The following is a 23,407-nucleotide window of genomic DNA, read 5'->3' on the forward strand; positions in this document are numbered from 1 at the left end:
GGAAAAATAAACATATTATATCATAAACATTACAAATTAAATAAATTATAAAAATAAAGGATAAATAAAATTAAATGAATAAATTGGAGAAATAAAGCATAAATAATAAAATAAATAAATAAATAAATAAATAAATGAAAATATCAGCTCTGAATGATCAAAAAAACAGGTGTTCAGACAGTAAAAATAGATGCAACTTTACTTCTTACCTAGTAAAGTAAAATGTCACCTGTTTAATAATATTTTCTGAGCAAAACTTATAACTATTATGCTTTTTGATATATGTCAAAAAATCCTTTCAGGTACATTAGGAATAACAATCATTTGATAATATCATAGTTTTTGTGTGTGTATATATTTATATATTTTATTTTTATTTGACAACAAAAATACTCACTAATTGTCTACAGTCTTTATACTTTGTGAGTATATATATATATATTTAATTTTGACGTGAATGTTTATTAAATGCTAAATTGTCAATACAACACTTTGTATATAAAATGAGTAAATATAATGTGATGTGTTGCTCTGCTTTTCTCAGTCTGTTCGGGATTTCTCCGGTGGTTCAGACGGACTGCTCTCACACCTGGATGTTTAAAGTCAACCCTGCTCTGGAGTGGCACCACTTTGTCAATCCCATCATGCTCTTGGTTCTGTATTACACTCTGGCCACGCTCATCCGCCTCTGGCTGCAGGAGTCAGAAGACACGGTCAGTCTTATTTACACACTTTTCTTCTTCTATTTTGGTCAAATTCGCCAGAAATTGACTTTCCTAATGTGATAACTAATAGGGCTGCATGATTCTGGCTAAAATATATATATTATTTCCACTATGGTGGCTTTTTGTACATCGTCTTATTATCTTTTGGAGATGCCTGTGCTGAAAGAAAAACTTGCTGGTTGAATGAAAGTAATTTTGTCAGGGATATAAATAATTTCGAGCTTGACTGTATATACCACACACAGTATGAGAATTTATTTCTGACGTGTGTGTGATTATGTCTGATCAGCAGGTGAGGGATGCAGAAGCAGAGGGAAAAGATGATGCAGCTTCTCCTGAAAACACTGACATTAATGTTTACACTGCAGACCAGAGGAGGCAGCTGTGGAGAATGGCTCACTATCACACAGATGAGAGAAATGTACCAGTCTGCATCACATTTAAACCACAGGTGTCAAACTCAGTTCCAAAAGGGCCGCAGCTCTGCACAGTTTAGTTCCAACCCTAATTAAACACACCTGATCAAACTAATCGAGTCCTTCAGGTTTGTTTGAAACCTACAGGTGTGTTGGAGCAGGGTCGGAACTAAACTGTGCAGGGCTTCGGCCCTCTAGGAATTGAGTTTGACACCCCAGACATATCTGCATACACTCAGTAAATGATGCTTACTGCTTGCTAATTTAAAGTGAACTGAAACTTCATGACTGTTTTTTGAGACAACTGAATTGTTTTATGTTTAATTCACTTAAATGTGTATTAACTAATACATTTACACAAATTAGCAGCATTATTTACAGTGTAGTAGGTCTGTGCCTTTAGTAAGTAGAAAACCAATCTGGGTTTTAAATGCTCATATATTACTCCATAAAATACACCATTAAATTCACTTTCATTTGTAGTTCAACAGGAATTACACATGAATAACTAATGCTGTCCATAATGACCATACTGTTAATATTGCCTGACTGCTGAAGAGTTCAGAGTTAATGAATTATTTATGAAGCTCTGCAGTAAATGTGACCAATCAGAGAGTAGATATTTAGCCACGCCCACTCTGCACTCTAAATCAAGTCAACAATTACTCATGGAAAACTTCCAGGGCTCTCAATATACTTCATTATTTGTATCGGTATTTATATATATATATATATATATATATATATATATATATATGATCAGATATACATATATACATCAGATAACAAAGATAACTTTAAATAAACACTGTAAAAATAACCACAATTCATTCATTCATTAATTTTCCTTCAGCCAAGTTCCTTATTCGTCGGGGGTGGCCACAACGGAATGAACCGCCAACTTGTCCAACATATTTTTTACACATGCCGCAACCCAGTACTGGGAAACACCCATACACACTCATTCACACACACACACACACTCATGCACTACAGCCAATTTAGTTCACTAATTCCCCTATAGCGCATGTGTTTGGACTGTGGAGAACATGCAAACTCCACACAGAAATGCCAACTGGCCCAGCCAGGACTCGAACCAGAGACCTTCTTGCTGTGAGGCCACAGTGCTAACCACTGAGCCACCGTGTCACCCCAATCCATTCATGTTATTAACAATTTAAGTGGATTGAACATAAAACAATTAAGTTGTCCCCAAAAGAAGGCTGAAGAATTGTGTGGTTTCAGCTCATTGTAAATAAGTAGTTTGAACACACAGCAAACATAATATTTCTGTATGATCAAATGCTTTTAGTGTGAATAGTGTTATAGTCCTCCATCATTTGTATTTGGAATGCTTAATGGTGTTGTAGTTTTGTTGATTTACTACAGTGAAAGCGTTCAAATTATTATTAATTATATGGAAAATTGGTCCTTAACTACTATGTACTTACATCAAAAAATAAATACAATGTGTTTTCTGTGTTCATAAAGTATTTGAGAACACTTTTGGTGCTCTTGAGTTGGGATAGAGGTTGGGTTATGGACAGGTTTGGTGGTAAGGGTAGGTTTAAGGGTGGGTTAAGGTGTAGGGAATGGTCAGCAGTGTATTTACAAATGTAATTACAGAAGTTAAATACAGATGTAATTACATACAGGTATTTAAGCAAGCATAAGTACACAATAAATACATGCATTTACACAATAAATACATTGTAACAAACTATTAATTTCTGTGTACATATTAGTTAAGGCCACTGAATATAAAGTGGGACCGGAAAATGTGCACACCATGTTGTTTTTTCTGTTGTTTTTAGGATGTGATTAAAATGTATGTATGATTTTTTTCTTCATATATGTTTCTTTATCTTTTCAGCTGCTCACGGCACAAGAAGCCTACAACAGCCCTGAGGTCTGAGCTACAGATTAAACATCGTCTACTGATAACAGAAAGCCATGCAGCGTTAAATGAAAGCAGAATAAACACTGCGACTCTTTCTGTCTTGCTCAGGTTTTGATCGTAACGTCAAACGGAGCGTCGCTGGACTTCACATCAGTTTCTCATGAGAAGCGAACCAAGTGTGTGGAGCGAAATCTTTACTCCACTCCGCATTATAAAGCAGGCCAGCCTGAGTCTGACACACGTACGTCAGTCCCACACACACACACACACACACACACACACACACACACACACACACACACATTGCATAGGTTTCTGTTGTTTATCTACTGTACAAAGTGTATTTTTTTACTGTATCAGTCTAACCCCACAGTACCCCTAAACCCAACCCTCACACACTCATTCTGTGTAATTTTGAGGAATGACTAATAATTCACCACCTTCGAGTAATACCCGTGTCATACTCATGTCATCAGATTTGTATCCTGATATGTCACAAAAACATGTACACACACACACACACAATGGGTTCCAAGAAAAGTTCAGCCAAAAGGTTTCAATATATATATATTTTTACTGACAACCTAATAATCAATCATAATAATTTGTTTAGCTAATAACTAGTCATTGGTTGGTTTTTTGGTTGGTTGATTGATTTGTTTGTTGGTTTGTTCAATCATTGGTTCGTTAGTTGGTTTGCTTGTTCGCTTGTTCATTAGTTCATTCATTCATTGATTTGCTTGCTCACTCGTTCGTTTGCTCGCTTACTTGATAGTTTGTGTGCTCGCTGCTTCGTTTGCACGCTCGCTCCTTCGTTTGCACGCTTGTTCACTCGCTCGCTCCTTCGTTTGCTCACTCGCTCGCTCCTTCATTTTTTCATTCTTTGGTTCGCTTGCTTGTTCATTTGCTCGTTTGTTCGCTTGCTTATTCGCTTTCTTGCATGCTCGTTCGATCATTCGTTCATTCGTTTGCTTGTTCGCTCGCTCGCTCGCTAGTTCGTTCGTTCATTGTTTGGCTGGTTTGTTTGTTGGTTTGTTTGATCGTTTGTTCATCAGTTGGTTCGCTAGCTCGTTCGTTCATTCGTTTATTTATTTGTTCGCTCGTTCGCTCACTCAATCGTTCGCTCGTCTGTTTGTTCATTCGCTCGTTCGGTTGCTCGTTCGTTCACTCGCTTGCTCATCTGCTCGCTCGTTTTTCACATCCTGATAAAATATAGTTAAATAACAGACTAGTTTTGTGAATACGCAGTGTCGTTTTTATTCCAGTAAACAATCTTATTCTTTAAACGTGGCTAATTAACAATGTAATGCATGTTGTAGATAAATATATTACTGTTTTATTCATTATTAATTTATATTATTGTTTATATTATTCCATTCAATTTTATAAAACGTGCATCACTTTATTTTTAAATATTTAATCATAGTTTTGAAGTGTTCTATTTTGCTAAATAATAAAAAGAAAAAAATCAATACGTTTTTATAAATATAACGTCTTGTATTATTTTTCTTTCTGATTCTAATATGTTCGATTTATGCAGTTTTAAGTGCAGTTGACATTTTAATTAATTAATTTATTTATTTTACTAATTAAAATAATTTTACAAGTGCGAAGATTTTTAAAGCACATCTATAATAGTTTTATATTTATAATACTATAATATACAGTACGTCATATTTTATTAGATCTTTTAGATTTAGATTAGATTTTATACGTCTTATTTTGCAAGATACTAGCATTCGGCTTAACGTGACATTTAAAGACTTAACTGGGTTACATTTGTTTAATTTGGCAATTCATTAGACAATAGTGCTTTATTCTGTAAATTAGTCATTTCTAATAAAATTTACCATTTATTTAGTATTTATTTATTAATAGAAATAAAACTTTTCCTAGGAGAAAAACAAATATAATTGGAAATACAGTGAACATGTCCTTGATCTGTTAAACATCAGTTGGGAAATATCTGAAAAATATACAATATGTTTAATATTTTCTCTCCAGAGCTAATAATTGTGTCTTTATCTTTATATCGACTTGATATTTACTGCAAAAAACTGATTAAGATTTCTTTCTTGGTTAGTGCAGATGCATATTTAGGATATGGTTTGTTTAATTAAGTTCATACAGTATTTCCACAAACATCTGCACTCTGTTTCCTAAATATTTTCCATACATTTGTTTTCCCCACAATTCTTGGAAATGCAGCTCCTGCTTTCCAGAGAGAGAGTTATATATATATACAGGCAAAGCCTCCATTCATGTTCAAGGGTAAGATATCAGATGATTCACAGAATCCAGCAACAGATCTCCTCTTTTTCAGAGAGCCTGGACTGCGGTGTTTACAGGATTGACTCTGCGTATGTGGAGCTTTCCGAGCTTCCAGTCGCTGTGGTTCGGGTGAATTCAGTGGTGAAAGTCTTCAGGTTCATCATGAAGCAGAGCTACATCTGCGCTCTCATCGCCATGATGGTCAGACTCACACACACTCACACTGCTCAAAGAGACACAAATAACTGATTACTGTAATTAATAAATGATTTGTCCGCAGAGAAATAAAGCGATTTACCGTCCATTTTAAGGTTATTAAAGTACAGTTACTTTAATACACTTGCATTAAATATTTAAAACAAATTAAATGTTTGTGTACGAAGCACAGTGTAATTGTATTTATTTTGTTCTACAAATATTTCGCTGAATACATTTTTTTAAGTAAATGAAGGTTACATATGTTTGACAGACACATTTTAGTAGATATTATAAATGCCGTTTTATTGAGTAAATAAATTTGTTTTCAAGCAAACAATAGAAAAGTAATTTAAAATACAGCTTTAATTGTGTATTTGGTCAATATGCAATATGTGTATTTTCCTCTTGCGTGTAAATCCTCAGTGTTTCCTCCTCGTTTTCAGGCCTGGAGCATCACGTACGTCAGCTGGTTGACCTTCGTCTTCCTCATCTGGTCCTGCACTCTGTGGATGGTGCGCGACCGCAGGAAATACTCCATGGTCACCTCTCCGTTCATGGTGTTTTACGGGAATCTGCTCATCATCCTGCAGTACATCTGGAGCTTCGAGTGTCTGCAGCCGGTGCCGGGACTCTTCCTGAAGAAAGAAGTGCCATTTCGAGAGCTGGGGTCCAAAGTAAGACCACTTCATCTGTCTTTAAATACTCTTTTACAAGCTCTTTATGTTGTTACTAACTGCGTTAGGCGAGGTTTAAATTGTGGAATGCTCATTATTTGCATATGAACGTGATGTATGATATAGTGCTGCTCGCATTGGCCAGATGAACCAGAACCTCTGATTGGCCAACAAGACCCAGAGTGCTCTTATTGGCCAATTGAACAAAGTGATCTTATTGGACATTAGACTGTTGTGCTCTGATTGGCCTGCTACGCTAGAGTATTCTGATTGATTCTAAGTGCTTTGATTGACCAACTGACTCACAGTGCTCTGATTGGCTGGCTGAACAAGAGTGCTTTGCTTTGCCAAATGAATCAGAGTGCGCTGATTGGCCATCTGACCAACAGTGTACTGATTTGCCAGCTGAATCACAGTGCTTCAACTGAACAAGACTATTCTGGTTGGTCAACTGACCAAGGCTACTCTGATTGGCCAGCTTAACCAGACTGCTCTGATTGGCCAGCTGAAACAGACTTCTTTGATTGGCCAACTGAACAGTGCCTTTAATTGACCAGCTAGACCATTGTGCTCGCATTGGCCAGATGAACCAGATTTTTCTGATTGATCAGCTGACCCAGAGTGCTCTTACTGGCCAATTGAACAAAGTGCTCTGATTAGACACTAGACTATTGTGCTCTGACTGGCCTGCTAAACCAGAAGGGTGCTTTGATTGGCCAGAGTGAACAAGAGTGCTTTGATTCGTCAAATGAACCAGAGTGGTCTGATTGGCCAACTGACCCACAGTGTACTGATTGGCCAGCTGAACCAGAGTCCTCTAATTGGCCTGCCGAATAAAGGGAATTCTGTTTGGCCAGCTGAACCAGACTGCTCTGATTAACCCACTTACCCAGACTGCTCTGATTGGCCAGCTGAACCAGACTGCTCTGATTGGCCAGCTAAACCAGAGTTCTCTGATTGGCTAGCTGACCCACAGTGTACTGATTTGCCAGATGTCTGATAAACAAGCCCAGGGTACTCCTTTTTTGCAGAAACAAAATTTATAAAACTGTCTAAAACCAAATAATTGAGCACCACCACACTGAATGTGCAGCGCTCACATTTATTAAACTCAATCATAGTTTTTAATGTTTTATAACAATCAGATTTAACACACTTAAAGTGTGAATTGAGACAAACTGAATTTTAGGATTTATAAAGAGCATTGTAAATATTGGGAAAAAATCCCTGAAAGTTCATTATGGAAGATATTAAAGAAGACGATATTACTAAAGGTGTTGTGTTTAAACATATTCACCTGCAAATGAAAACAATGAACCACTCAAAGCTGTTTGATACACACACACACACACACACACGCACGCACATACATACACACACACACACACACAGCCTCATTTTGTCTAATATGAGTAATATGGTGTGTGTGTGTGTGTGTGTGTGTGTGTGTGTGTGTGTGTGTGTGTGTGTGTGTGTGTAGACGCTGTGTCTCCTCAGCTTCTGGCTGTTGTTGAGGCAGTTTTTGACAGAGCGGAGGGAAAAGCACACCGATGACCCTCAGCTCTCTGACGTCACAGTGGACGGACACAAACTCGGTGAGAGACACAACTACACTCTTTATTATTTCATTATTGATCCTCTTTTGTGTGCAACAGAAGGTTTAACCACTTGAGGGAGAGTAAATAGAAAGTACATTTTCATATTGTGTGAATCGTCCCTTTAAACAGCGCTTGGGAAATATCTGAAAAGAATGCAAATGTCACAGGAGGATGAATAATTTGGTCTATAACTCCATACTGTAACCCTGAATGTGGGATGAGTGAGTGTTGTGTACATTTGTGCAGGTCTGCAGGACGAGGCCGCCGGACACAGAGAGATGATGGAGGTGTTGGGCAGCTCACTGATGGCGATGCTCAATAAATACTGGATCTACATCTGTGGAGGGATGTTCTTCTTCGTCAGCTTCGAGGGGCGCATCGTCATGTACAAGATTATCTACATGATGATGTTTCTCTTCTGCGTGGCGCTTTATCAGGTTTGTGTTCATTCTGAAGAGGAGCAACTCTGAAAACAGACGAATGCATTGATTTCACTGCAACTTTGACAAATAGCAGGCATTAAAGTGGTATATTGTGTTCATGACAGGAAGGAAAGTATTAAACAGAAATCAGTGTAGAGTGTTTTGTGTTTGTCTGTCATTTTTGTTTGTTGATCATCATTTATTTTAAGTCTTGCTTAATATTTTTGTTTGCTTATTATGCTCTGACAGAGCATCATCTTTGACTTTATTAATTTGTTTTGCATTTGTCTGTCCTCTGTTTGTTTGTTTGTTTGTTTGGTTGTTATAGTGTTTGCTTGTTTGTTTACATGTTTTCTTCATTCACCTCCTGCAGCAGTTTTCATTGCACCCCGATGTGATGTTCTGGATCTATTTTGTGTTTGTTTGTTCGAGTGTTTGTTTGTTTGTTCGAGTGTTTGTTTATTTGCATGTTTTCCTGCATTCATCATCTCTTCTTCAGCAATAGTTTTCATCACACGCTGATGGGATTTTTTGATCTGTTTTGTGTTTGTTTGTTTGTTTGTTTGTTTAAGTGTTTGTTTATTTGCATGGTTTTCTTCATTCACTTCCTCTTCTCCTGCAGCAGTTTTCATAGCACCCCGATGCGATGTTCTGGTTATGTTTTGTGTTTGTTTGTTTAATTGTTTGTTTGTTTGTTTGAGTATTTGTTTGTTTAAGTGTTTGTTGGTTCGAGTGTTTGTTTGTTTGCATGTTTATTCTTCATTCACCTCTTCTACTGCAGCAGTTTTCATCGCACCCGATGTGATGTTCTGGATCTGCTATGTGTTTGTTTGTTTGAGTGTTTGTTTGTTTGTTCGAGTGTTTGTTTGCATGTTTTCCTGCATTCATCATCTCTTCTTCAGCAATAGTTTTGATGACACACTGATGTGCTTTTCTTGATCTGTTTGTTTGTTTGTTTGTTTGTTTGTTTGTTTGTTTGTTTATTTGTTTGTTTGTTTGCATGTTTTTCTTTACTCATCTCCTCAGCAGTTTTCATCACACACTGACATGGTGTTCTAGAATTGTTTGTTTGCATGTTTTCCTGCATTCATCATCTCTTCTTCAGCAATAGTTTTATCACACACTGATGTGCTTTTCTTGATCTGTTTGTTTGTTTGTTTGTTTGTTTGTTTGTTTGTTTGTTTGTTTGTTTGTTTGTTTGTTTGTTTGCATGTTTTTCTTTACTCATCTCCTCAGCAGTTTTCATCACACACTGACATGGTGTTTTAGATTTGTTTGTTTGCATGTTTTCCTGCATTCATCATCTCTTCTTCAGCAATAGTTTTATCACACACTGATGTGCTTTTCTTGATCTGTTTTGTGTTTGTTTGTTTGTTCGTTCGTTTGTTCATTTATTCGAGTGTTTGTTTGTTTGCATGTTTTTCTTCACTCATCTCCTCAGCAGTTTTTATCACACACTGATTTGATGTTCTGGATCTGTTTTCTGTTTGTTTGCTTGCATTTCTGATGTGATGTGATATTCTGGACCTGTCTTTGTTTTCAGCTGCACTATGAGCGCTGGCGGTGGATGCTGAAGTATTTCTGGATGTCAGTGGTGGTTTACACCATGCTGGTGCTCATCCTGGTCTACACTTTCCAATTCGAGTCCTCCATCAACGTGTGGTCCAACATGACCGGCATGAGCAGAGAGAAGTAAGCCTTAGGCCTGCTCCATTATGCATGATTACTTTGCTCAAATCTTTTTGCTCAAATCTATTATATATATATATATATATGTATATTTTTTATGAAAAGCATAACTCTAGTAGGGCTATTGACTGATCTCTTCTGTGCAGGCTGGAGGATCTCGGGCTGGAGAAGTTCTCGGTTCCTGCTCTCTTCACTCGCATCTTCATTCCCACATGGTTCCTGCTGGTGTGTATCCTGCATCTGCACTATTTCCACGAGCGCTTTCTGGAGCTCACCGACATCAAGACTGTGGCCGACAAACAGAAAAGCACCATCTCCAGGTACAGCACAGCCCCAGTCATTCACAAAATGATGCTCGTTTGGATCTAGTATTCTATTAGTCAGATTGAAAGTTTTGAGATGGACTAAGATGTGTGGCCTGTACAATGAAGACAGATTAGCTGGTTATCCAGTTAAGTTTCAGTGTAGTTTGCATCAATCCTATGTTTTAGGGACCAAGAAGGAAGCCAATTGTTAATTGCTCTTTATCTCCATTGTTTTTTACACTTCAGAGCTAACCTGCTCTAAGGCAGGTTATGTTCTGGTTATGTTCATGGTACTTTCTGGTTGTGTTCAGATTATGTTCAAGGTTATGTTTAGGTTGTGCTCTGGTTAGTCCTGAATATGATCAGGTTTTCCCAGGTAATGCTCAGGATTTGTTTTGGTTGTGTTCTGGTTACATTTCAGTTAGCTTCATGTTCTGTTTTGGTTATGTTCAAGTTATGGTCTGGTTATGTTCATGTTATGCTCTGGTTATTTTCTGGTTGTGTTTAAATTATGATCAGCTTATACTCAGGTTGTCTTCAGGTTATGTTCTGCTTATGTTCGAGTTATTTTCTGGTTGTTCAGTTTCTTTTTAGGTTATGCTCAGCTTAGGTTTTCTTTTGGTTTAGGTTACGTTCTAGTTATGTTCTGGATATGTTTTGCTTATGCTCAGGTTGTGTTTTGGGTTTGTTCAGGTTATGTTCCGGTTATGTTCATGTTATGCTATGGTTTTGTTCAGGTTGTGTTCTGTTCAGTATATCTGTTTGTGTCTTGATGTTCAGGCTGGTTCATCTGGATGGCAGTCTGGTGGACATTTCCATGATCAAACCTACATTTAACTCCACAAACGAGGAAGAGGTGGAGAAGCAGGAGGATGAGGAGGATAATAATTATCATTATGAGAATGAGGATGAAGATGAGAGAGTGGAGCTGGAGGAAGAGGATGTTAAACAGACTGAAGAGCAGAAGATGGAGGATTCACTGTTCACCTGCCCGATGACAGCAGATCCAGTGCTGGAGCAGACCTCAGGTACAGTCAGACTCTGTTATGCAGATCATTATAGTTGACTCTGTTTTGCAAGTATTAATAGACTTGGCATAGCAGAAATGCCCATGAAACCGTCTATACTGTTTGTGTCGTTTGGCTTGATTTAATATTTAAAAGTTACTCTGAAAGTTAAAAAATCCCGATATAAAAATTATGTTAGCATAGGTGCCCTTTAAACTAAATTAAATAAGACCAAATCATATTGGATATCCTGTCCTGAATGAAGCTGTTAAACCTAATTTAACATTGGTTGCGATACAATATCCGAAGCGTCTGCTGAAGGATTTTATTAGTGTCCATTTGAGTCCTCAGAGTAAACACCACAGAATATAAAGCGCCTAGACCTGCTGATGTGTAAACACTTTTACTTTACAGTCACAGCAGACTCATGGCTTTCACACCGAGTTATTAAATACCTGCTCATAACCTGACTCAGTAAAGGCTCTATATATACTGTATACACAGAAAGAGCTGTTCATCTGCAAACACAGCAGATCTGAAACTCTATTTGTCAATGGGTTTATTCATGTCAGAGGTTATTATTAGTTCATGACTGTTTTTGTTTTTATATTTTTCAGTCCTCTTTTCATTTGAAAGGTAGTCTTGTCATTTTTATTTATTTATTTATTTATTCAAGTTATTTTTTGTTTAGTTGTTAAAATTTGTGTTTTTGTTTATTATTTTTTTTTATTTTTATATTTTTCATTTTAATATTAGTCTTAAAGTTTTAGTAATTTAGTTGTACAATTTTTATTAATTTATTTAGGTTTTTGTTATATATCAGACCCTCTAGTATTTCCAGATTTCGTGATCGCTGAATTCAAAACAAAACATATTTGTGGGATCCTGCAAAACTCTTAATTAAACGCAAAGTAATACCCCCCAAAAAAATGTAATTAATCTCATAAAAACAACCAATTTCAAACCATATAATCAAAGTATATTGATTTAAGTTTGCAATAAATTGTTTTACATGACTTATAGACGCTGCATACGCAGTGCACGAGAGTTTTCAGCCTGTGAAGTAAGCAGATGCAGATGAAGCATGACTGATTTACATTTGAAGTCATAGTATTATATATATAGTAAAGATTAGACCGTCTGTGGCACGAATGGGGCGTTTTGTGCGCTTGACGTGCTTCAAACTGCAAAAGAAAGTTGAAGGAAATGGAGCAATGGAACAGACAGGTGGAGATGAGATTGATTCAAGGATGATATCCACTGGAAATGACCGAATTAAAGGACATTATTTGTGCTTTACATTATGTGTGGCTGGTATTACACTCTGTGTAAAATCGCTAAATGTTTTCGTTTAACTTTTTCCTTCTGTTAACAAGAGAAAACACTTCCCTGCCATTGAGTTTTACGGCAATCAGTGTTTTAAGTGTAGTACAGTGGGGGGAAGCTCTAACGCATGTCCTGAGTGAAGTACATGATGTCAGACGCTCCGGGTAGTGAAATCTGAGGGAAAGTAGGATCATGGATAAAAGTAAGAGTTATACAACCTTCCTTTGGCTTAATCTTTATTGTTTCAGATCTTGTCTTGACAAGAGACCAAAATAAAGAAGCTTCATTTTTATGATTTGTCATTGTAACAGATTGTACACCTAACATAGTAGACTACCTAGTAAATAAATGTTACATATACATATATATATATATATATATATATATATATATATATATATATATATATATATATATATATATATATATATATATATATATATATATATATATATATATATATATATATATATATATATATCTTAATTGCAAAATTGTCTGCACATTTCTGGGAATTACTGCCACAAAATCAGTCATTTTTATTGCAAAAAATCACCAAAAAATGGGGGAAAACTAGGGGGTCTGATAAATATTTTTGTTCTATTTTAAGTTGTTATTTTTACATTTTTTATTCTAATTTTTTTATTTTTATTATTATTTTTTAAGTGTTTTGTTATTTGGATTCATGTTTTTTATAGATGCTTTATTAATTAGTTTTTATTTTTATGTTTTTCATTGTAATATTTGTCATAAATGTTTTGGTAATTTACCTTTTGTTTTCACTTATTATTATGTTTTTATTGTTTGCATTAGTGTTTGTTGTTTTTTCTGAATAGTTTGTGAATTAGTTTTTCATATTTCATTCTCGTAGATTTGTAAAGTTTGAATAATTTAGTTGTATTATTTTTTAATCTTTATCTTTAGTTTATTTAGTTGTTTTTTTATTATGAATTTTATTTTATTCTCCTTTTCATTTGAAAAGTTTTATATGATAATTAATATAAATTATAATTAATATTTACATTTCTACATATTTACACATTCAGTTTCTTTGCAGCTTATATTGATTAATAAGCCTGGTTTGAGTTATTCTCTGCTGACCCTGGTTAGACTTTTACACACAGTATTTTCTGTGCTGTGTGTATCAGAAAATATCTGTGTGTGTGTGTGTGTGTGTGTGTGCGTGTGCGTGTGCGTGCGCATCTACAGTGCAGGTGAAAGTGCTCTTTTCTGCAGTTTCTCGGCCGCTCTGCTTTATGTTTTTCATAAACATGTCTCTGTGATTCATCTGTGGCTCTGAGTGTTTTATGTCTGTTTTGAGATGTGAAATATTTCCTCCATTATTGGCTGCTTCTCCGAGACGTTTCTGTGTCGTCATGTTGAATCTTTATTTCACTCTGTCTGGAATAAAACACAGAAACTCAGGGGGATGCTTCTGCACACGTGTAGACCAATCATGTGAACAGTGTGTGTGTGTGTGTGTGTGTGTGTGTGTGAGAGAGAGAGAGAGAGAAAGAGCGAAGGAAAGTTGACTAATCTTCATTAATATGTTTGATTTTTTTCCAATTATTTTTATCTCAGTAGTTGTTCTGTTAGTTTTGAGTTTAATTAAAAGGAAAATTAATATTTAATATACAAAAATATATTTTTAAAAAATCAGTATAGATAAAATATGCATGTTGTAAAAGTAAGAATGTGGTGTGCCTTGCGCAGAGCTGAAGAGTAAGTGGCATCTGGTGGTGGAGCGACTGACGGTGCTGTTCCTCAAGTTTCTGGACTGCATTCAGAAGCTGCAGCTCTTCATCTGGTGGATTCTGGAGCTGCACATCATCAAAATCGTCTCATCGTACATCATCTGGGTCTCCGTCAAAGAGGTCTGCAAAACTATTATGCTTATTGCTTTATTGTGCGACAATTTTCTTGTCCTTCATTAAAAAAGAGGTCTAGATTTGATCATACAGTATATATAAAATCATCCTGCTGGGTTTAATTATACAGAACTTTATTGCTAGAACTGATCCAGAAATGATAGTATAATCTCTTATTCATGTAATTTGTTTTATCTATTTTAATCTTGCCATGAAGTAGACATTACTTGCTGATGTGGCAATAAATAAACAAACAAAAAGGAATTAATACAAAACAAAAGAACCAAACTGATTCCAAAAATCTGAGTAGCGATGATGCAGATCTGATAGAGCAGTTTTTTTGTAAAACATATTGCAGTTTCTATACTACTGATAATGTTGAGGTATAGAAACCCAAATAATATCTCTTCTGTAAAAAAAATAAATAACAGTTTGTGTCAAAAATACTGATAAAGTTAGTGGATATTTCAACTAAAAATGTTCATCGATTTGAATGAAATATGCTCAGTAAAAGTGAATTAAAAAATATTTAGAGAAAAATAAAGTTTCTAAATTGCTAAATTTGGTCAGATTTTAAATGCCGCTCTGTGCTATTATATATATATATATATATATATATATATATATATATATATATATATATATATATATATATATATATATACACACACACACATATACATATATATATATATATATATATATATATATATATATATATATATATATATATATATATATATATATATATATATAATTATTTTTGGTTTTTTTTTTAAATATTTTCTTGGCAACATTTTTATATTAAGTTCTGTTGCAGTTTATGTTGAGTTACAAGCATAGTGTTTTACACATGTATTATATTGATTTAAAGTATTTAATTTGTTTATTTTTAAGAAACTCATTGTACAATCTATAATCTGAGTATAGGATTGGTGCATCCCTATGCACAATTATTTATTTTTTTTCCACTTTTTGTTTGGGTAAACTGTCCCTTTAATTTTCTCAGTACTGGGTTGCAGCTGGAAGGGCATCTGCTTAAAACATATGAGGAATAGTTGGCGGTTCATTCCGCTGTGGCGACCCCTGATATATAAGAGAACTATGCTGAAGGAAAATGAATGAATGTCCATTTAATGAAGGATGATCATTCAAATGATTCTTTTTATAAAAAATACATCTCTTGATTTATTTAGAAGTGATGTGAGCGATTGAAATGGTTCATTCAAAACTAGATTCATTCAGGAGGGATCAGTTTCTAGTTACTCATCTGACATAGATGGGTCATCTTAAACCAGCCAAACACACCTACATCATCCTTGTTTATAGCTCTTAGAAGTGTGTGTGTGTGTGTGTGTGTGTGTGTGTTTTGTGTGATTGTCAGGTGTCTCTGTTCAACTATGTGTTTGTGGTGAGCTGGGCGTTCGCTCTGCCGTTCTGTCAGTTTCGTCCTCTGGCGTCCAGCGTCTGCACCGTCTGGACCTGCATCATCATCGTCTGCAAGATGCTGTATCAGCTGACCTCCATCAGCCCGGCCGCATACGCCAGAAACTGCTCCATGGTGAGACATTCACTGCTCTGCAGTAATGGGAATATACATGTATATTAATGCAGTACAATCTTGGGTTACATCTTTAAAATTCTAACTGAACAAGATATTTAATGACGTTTTAAGAAAAGTATTGTGTCATGTTTTTTATTTTTCACATTCAAGCTGGGCTTGCTTGTTTGTAATAATAATAATAATAATAATAATAATAATAATAATAATAATAATAATAATGAATAACTTAATAACTGATTCTTTTCTCTTTGTCATGATGACAGCACATAATATTAGACTAGATATTCTTCAAGACACTAGTATACAGCTTAAAGTGACATGTAAAGGCTTCACTAGGGTAATTAGGGTAAAGTTAGGGTAATTAGGCAAGTCATTGTATAACAGTGGTTTGTTCTGGAGACAATCCAACACTAATATTGCTGAAGGGGCGAATAATATTGAGCTTAACATGACTTTAGAACAATTAAAAACTGCTTTTATTGTAGCTGAAATAAAACAAATAAGACTTTGTAAAAAATGACTAGAGCATTAATAATAAGGGGCTAATAATGTTGTATTCACTTTTATATGTTTAAAAATTTGGCACTAGAACTTATAGCTCTTTTAAATATATATAAATGTGCATTTTTACCATTATTAGCTGGTTATATTCACAGACTGTTCCACACAACTGTGTTGAAATCCCTTATAAAAGTGATTTTTGCATAATAGCTCTCCTCTTCTAACTCTCATTAATGCAATACCCCCAACACTGCACTTCAGCTCATGTATATTAATATGTATGAAAACACTGGTCTGTTTGTCTTTCCTCAAGCCGGATAACTACACCGAGGCCCAGCGGATAGACATGGCTAAATCTCTGCTCTACATCGGCCCCGTGGATCCGGCAAACTGGATCGGCCTGAGAAAGTTCAGTCCCCTGCTGGAGTATCTGAGGGTAAGAGATACACAAGACTGGAGAAATGTACAACATTGTTGCTGAGTATTTCTAAAAATAAAACATTTCCTTAGAAAATTTTCATTAGCTTTTCTTTTTTAATCATGTATCTGTTTAACGATATTAAAATAAACAGATACAGATATATTGTTCAGATCTAATTCATTATAATTCTGACTATAAAACGTTTTTAAAAACTATGAATGAGTGAAAGCCTGAGCATAAACATCAAAGGGTAAAATATTTGAAAAAAAAGACTGGAGCATTAATAATAAGGGGCTAATAATGTTGTATTCACTTTTATATGTATGAAGATTTGGCACTAGAACTTATAATTCTTTTAAAAGACCTTGCTTTAGTTTTTATTATTGTAGCTACATTTACAGTTGTTCTGAGAATTTTCACTGGCAAAATCAAAGTCTTTATATATTAATATGACAGCACACTATTTTTTACCTCCAAAAAGTGCCTCCATTTGAATCTCACGATGCAAATTAAACAAGATTTTATTTATAATTTCCTAATACAAATTTTGGACTTTGCTTGTTCGTATACTCACTTGAATGTTAGCTTTATCTGTCGTTTTTGTTTCATTTCCCCCCACACAGAATAACTTATTAATGCTGGCCCTCTTGGCGTTCGAAGTGACCATTTACCGCCACCAGGATTTCTACCGAATGAAAAATAACATCACGCCTCCAGTCACGAGAACTATATTTCACAACATCACACGGCAGCATCTGGACGATGGCATCGTCAACTGCGCCAAATACTTCATCAACTACTTCTTCTACAAGTTCGGTCTGGAGGTACAGTCACACCAGCATTGATTGATGTTGTTTGACAGAGGCCTTTCCAACAGTAATATTGTTAAATGGTATTATCATTTAACATACGGGTTTTCTATTGTGACATTGTTTAAAATGTAATTTATTGCTTAAAATACATGGGGCTTACGCAATTCACAGCTATAGACGACATTGTGGAGAAGCTCTGCTTGATATTAAACCTTCTTTCCGAACATTGTTTAGAAATAATGATGTTTCTAGCTCGTCTGACCAGTGAATCCAGCTCGTGTAATCTGTCTAATCAAACAGGGAATTTATAAAATCACAGTCAGTGTAGTGGAATAAAAACAAAACATGATTTTCCCAGCATTTTCACCAGTGAATCCAGCTCGTGTAATCTGTCTAATCAATGAGGGAGTTTAACTATTGGAGTCAGTGTACTGTAATAAATCAAAACTAATTATTTCCCCCAGCATTTTCGCCAGTGAATTCAGCTCATGTAATCTGTCTAAATAAACAGAGAATTTAACGATCACAGCCAGTGTAGTGGAATAAATACAAAACAAATGATTTTCCCAGCATTTTCACCAGTGAATCCAGCTCGTGTTATCCGTCTAATGAAACAGTAAATTTAACAATCACAGCCAATCTAGAGGAATAAATACAAAACGTAATATTTCCCCCAGCATTTTCACCAGTGAATCCAGCTCGTGTAATCTATTAAATCAAAGAGGGAGTTTAACTATTGCAGTCAGTGTAGTGGAATAAATCAAAACTAATTATTTCCCCCAGCATTTTCACCAGTGAATCCAGTTTGTGTAATATGTCTAATCAAACAGGGAATTTAACAATCACAGCCAGTCTAGAGGAATAAATACAAAACGTAATATTTACCCCAGCATTTTCACCAGTGAATCCAGCTCATGTAGTCTGTCTAATGAAACAGAGAATTCAACGATCACTGTCAGCGTAGTGGAATAAATACAAAACGTAATATTTCCCCCAGCATTTTCACCAGTGAAACCAGCTCGTGTAATCTATCTAATCAAAAAGGGAGTTTAACTATTGCAGCCAGTGTAGTGGAATAAAAACAAAACAAACTATTTCCCCCAGCATTTTCACCAGTGAATCCAGCTCATGTAATCTGTCTAATGAAACAGAGAATTTAACCATCACAGTCAGCGTAGTGGAATAAAAACAAAACAAATGATTTTCCCAGCATTTTCACCAGTGAATCCAGCTTGTGTAATCTGTCTAATCAAACAGGGAATTTAACAATCACAGCCAGTCTAGAGGAATAAATACAAAACGTAATATTTCCCCCAGCATTTTCACCAGTGAATCCAGCTCGTGTAATCTATCTAATCAAAAAGGGAGTTTAACTATTGCAGCCAGTGTAGTGGAATAAAAACAAAACAAACTATTTCCCCAGCATTTTCGCCAGTGAATCCAGCTCATGTAATTTGTCTAATGAAACAGAGAATTTAACAATCACAGTCAGCGTAGTGGAATAAAAACAAAACAAATGATTTTCCCAGCATTTTCACCAGTAAATCCAGCTCGTGTAATCTGTCTAATCAAAGGACCGAATTTAACGATCAGAGTCAGTGTAGTGGAATAAAAACAAAAGTTATTTTCCCCAGCATTCTCAAAGTAGCTCACACAAAGACGCCAGGATTGCTGTTGTTTAGATCTGCATTGTGTGATGTACATTGTATTTTAATTAGCATGTGGTAATGTTCTCGAATGCTCCTCCAGACGTGTTTTCTGCTGGCGGTGAATGTGATTGGTCAGCGGATGGATTTCTTCGCTATGCTGCACGCGTTCGGTCTGATCGCAGTGATGTATCAGCGCCGCAGGAAGGCCATCGCTCACGTCTGGTCAAAATACTGCTGCTTTCTAGCCTGTCTGCTGTCCTTCCAGTACCTGATGTGTATCGGCATCCCTCCGGCAGCATGCACAGGTGAGCTGATGCAGAAGTAATGCGCCTCATTTACTAATAATTGCATTTGTTTTTTATACGTACGGTCGAAGTCAGAATTATATGAAGTTTGGATTTAAAAAAAAATATTTCCTCAGTGCTGTTTAACGGGGAGGTTTCTAAAAATAAAATCGTATATTTAGAATAAATATTAGTGCGAAGGCTTTTGATGAATCATGACTTACCTCACATTTATGAGTCTGACTGTGTTTTCTGTGGTTTAGATTATCCGTGGAGACGCTCGTCCTCCAGCATGGACTCAAACGTCATCAAGTGGCTGTATTTCCCAGACTTCCACACAAAACCAAACTCCCTCTTCCTGCTGTGTGAGTAATCAGACATTAGAGCGAGGGCCCAAATTCAGAAGGACTGTTATTGTGAAACTTCAAAGTAAAACCATAACCATGCATCTATTGTTTAAAGAGGCCATATTATACATGAAATAGGGTCATATCTTGGTTGTAAGGGTCTCCAACAGCAGTCTAATATGCATGCAAGGTCAAAAAACACTTTCATGGTCTCATAATCTGCATTTATTTTTACCTAATTATCCCAGCGACTCCTGTATGAATCGTCCAGTGATTCATTTGTTCCCAAACCCCTCCTTAGCGCGCAGATTGGACCGATGACAGTCTGATTGGTCGACTGCCTTCAGTCAGAGAGTGAAATGCCAAACAGCTAATCAGCAATATAAAAGTAATCACAGTTCATACACGCTCGATAGTGTAGGCGTGGATTTTAGCTGCCAGTGGGTCAATGTAAATACAGACGATGGTCTTGAAAATTCAGACGACTGACTATTTTATTGAGCAAAAACTCTAAAAACTGACTCACTCTGCTCTTTTCACAGACACAAACACACACACACACACACATTGCCCTCGTCCGCGCACACACACACACACCTCCGGGCGACAATGCGCGCGCACACACACACAAACACACACACATACCTCCAGATGACAGCGCACGCACACACACACTACCCTCGTCCATGGAGCTCCGTAAACAAAGCAGCACGCGTCGCGTTTTTAACGTGACTTTGCACGCGATAAGAGAATATAGCGAGTTAACCTGATACAGTACACGCGGTTACAAGTAACAAATCACAACTAAATACATTTGCAAGCTCGAGTAAACGAGGCAACTTTAACCGCACGTACTTACACTTGAGAAATGGAGGAAGAAACCCATCCTGACGTCCATCAGTAAGTTACTCTTTACTGATCCTTCCTTTAACAAACGCTGATGAAGTATTCTTTGTAGCATGTAGCTTCCAGAAGTTTCCAGTAGTTTCCAACTGCTTGGTTATAATGCTGAGGTTTCATCTTTGGGTAGAGACTCGATAATATCCATCTGCAGTGTGACTTCAATCGACCGGCATGTTTGTGTGTTTGTGTGTGTGTGTGTGTGTGTCTGGGTTTCTGCGTCAGAGGGCGGGGCCTCAGGTTTGAAATCTCCCGGGTTTGCTCGTGCACGTGAATAACTTGGTTTCGTTCGTACGTCATGCCGAAACACCTAATGAATCGGTATCAAGGCGACTCGTTTGAAGCACTATGAGTCGACTCTTTTATAGATGAATCAACCGTTTTAAACACTGTACACTAACAGATTTAAGCCTTAGCTGGATACTTCACTTCACTTAGAGCTGTGTTACACACTACATGGAGGGGAATTTTCAAAAACCCATAATATGGGCTCTTTAAACTGGAACAGCTTGGATTAACCAAACACAAATGTAAAGTGTATTGTTGTCGCTTCACCATCGTCTGTATATTCACATCCCATATTCAATATATATATATATATATATATATATATATATATATATATATATTAGGGTTGGGCATCTAAGCTATAATGCCGATCCGATACGCATCTCGATACAAAGAATATGATCAGATATATCAGCGATACATTTGTGACATATTGCGATGCAACACGATACGATTCACACCCATATCACGATACAATGCGATAATTCAGCACTAACTAATTAAATCAAGTTCATGAGATTTTGTGAAAGAGGATGCTGTGCCATTGAATGAGTTTGATTATTTATAAACCAAGCAAAACCAAGACTTTTTTTTACAAACTGGCTTTTCTCTCAGAGCCAGAGTGTCAGTTTACAGTAGAGGGCCATTTTAGAACATATAGCACATATTATTTAAGTATTTTCAAGATAAACAGAATGTATAAGTGCAATATATATTAAAATATATATATTTGCACTCTTTCAACATAAAGGTTTAGCATTGCACAACAAGAATTGTGATTTAACTTTTCAACTATGAAAACAAGTTTTACAAAGATATATTTTGCCACTGATTATTCAAAACTTAAGGTCTTGAACTAGCAGTGTTATGCTGCGTTGAAACATCACTGTCACTGTAAACAACAGGCTAATAAAAATATAACAAACCAGCAATCTTCTTGCTGTGAGGTGGTCAAACTACCCACTATGCCACCGTGACACCCATTATTTTTATCATTATTATTATTAATAATATTATTATTATTATAATTAAATAAAAATTAACAGGAGGAGGTGTTTAAAACCGCCTAGTGCGGCAGTATAGAGAGGGCGGCGTCCGCAACACCCAGTTATATCCGCGCATAGGGTGGCAGAATAGAGGTCCGCGACACCCGCGCGTCCTCAGTTTTATCCGCGCATAGGGCGGAAGAATAGAGGTCCGCGACACCTGCGCGTCCTCAGTTATATCCGCGCATAAGGCGGCAGAATAGAGGTCCGTGACACGTCACTTCATTTTCATAACCAGTCACTTTCGTTTTCACATTGGGGTTGAGGGCGGCGTGATCGTCCTCTGCCTAGAGCAGCAGTTCAGCTTGCTCCGGCCCTGCAGATGAACAATGCAATAACATCCGTTATTGGCATAGAGCGCACAAAACTTTTGCGCATGGAAAAAAAAACTTGCAGTGCTTTTCTCACCACTTTTGGAGCTGGTAGCTACAGTTCAAGCAGTGCGAAAGCCAGTGATGTAGGAACACTGGAAGATGCTTTCACAACAACATCGTGGCGCTGCTTCAAGTGAGATATCAGATTAGTCGTACTGCCCGCGTATTTTATAGATGCGCGGCACATTTTGCAAATTGCATCTGTCCTGTCAAGTCGTCCATCCTTAAATCCATAATGTTGCCATACTTTAGATTTAAAACTCAGTGAGGAATAAAATGTTTGTTTTGCTTCTCGCGCTTTCTGAGGGCGCTCCACTAGCTTCATCCGCACACCTGATACACTGAGTTGTAGTGTGAGTGTGCACATCCGCAAATCCGTTGCTAAGGCTTACTTTATGTAGGTCGATTAAATTATGCGCCAAAAACAGGTTGACAACACTTGTTAATAAATAAAAAATACATTCTATATTAAAAATATAAGCTGTATCTCGGAAAAACCGATGCATCTCGCAAAAACCGATGCATCTCGATTTGCTTCCAAAATTTCATTCATCCTCTGCTGCTCAACCGATGCACTCGCATCGTGCACGCGCATGACCGCGTATCGATACATATCGGTTAATCTTCCCATCCCTAATATATATATATATATATATATATATATATATATATATATATTTATTTATTTATTTTTTTTTATTTTTTATTTTGATTATTGATTTGTATTCTTAATCAGAAGGCGTCAGTATAAAACAGGTTACTGTCATAATAATAAACCATCAAATTTGATTAAAATGCATGAAAACACACAAATAATATTTG

General features: G+C 36.2%; 1 protein-coding gene across 6 annotated transcripts in view; it reads left to right on the top strand.

Moving 5' to 3' along the window:
• piezo2a (piezo-type mechanosensitive ion channel component 2a) overlaps nt 1-23,407 on the top strand; it is a 152,033-nt gene that overhangs the window by 75,216 nt on the left and 53,410 nt on the right. For 4 of the 6 annotated variants that reach the window (XR_015524630.1, XR_015524631.1, XM_087308996.1 and 1 more), the window contains 17 exons: nt 545-713; nt 1,018-1,146; nt 3,015-3,050; nt 3,150-3,282; nt 5,365-5,513; nt 5,954-6,184; nt 7,665-7,779; nt 8,029-8,219; nt 9,748-9,896; nt 10,040-10,213; nt 10,979-11,226; nt 14,245-14,405; nt 15,784-15,960; nt 16,778-16,900; nt 17,509-17,709; nt 19,447-19,651; nt 19,894-19,995. Coding sequence is in view for 4 of the 6 variants with exons in the window: in XM_087308996.1 (XP_087165122.1) it covers nt 545-713; nt 1,018-1,146; nt 3,015-3,050; nt 3,150-3,282; nt 5,365-5,513; nt 5,954-6,184; nt 7,665-7,779; nt 8,029-8,219; nt 9,748-9,896; nt 10,040-10,213; nt 10,979-11,226; nt 14,245-14,405; nt 15,784-15,960; nt 16,778-16,900; nt 17,509-17,709; nt 19,447-19,651; nt 19,894-19,995 (2,693 nt within the window). In the remaining 2 variants the exon portion in view is untranslated. Of the gene's footprint in view, nt 1-544; nt 714-1,014; nt 1,147-3,014; nt 3,051-3,149; nt 3,283-5,364; nt 5,514-5,953; nt 6,185-7,664; nt 7,780-8,028; nt 8,220-9,747; nt 9,897-10,039; nt 10,214-10,978; nt 11,227-14,244; nt 14,406-15,783; nt 15,961-16,777; nt 16,901-17,508; nt 17,710-19,446; nt 19,652-19,893; nt 19,996-23,407 lie in introns of all 6 variants that reach the window. The other 2 variants (XM_087308995.1, XM_087308997.1) reach the window with 1 other exon arrangement.

This window comes from Danio rerio, chromosome 24 (assembly GCF_052040795.2).
Source record: "Danio rerio strain M-AB ecotype USA chromosome 24, GRCz13ab, whole genome shotgun sequence".
Taxonomy (NCBI): domain Eukaryota; kingdom Metazoa; phylum Chordata; class Actinopteri; order Cypriniformes; family Danionidae; genus Danio; species Danio rerio.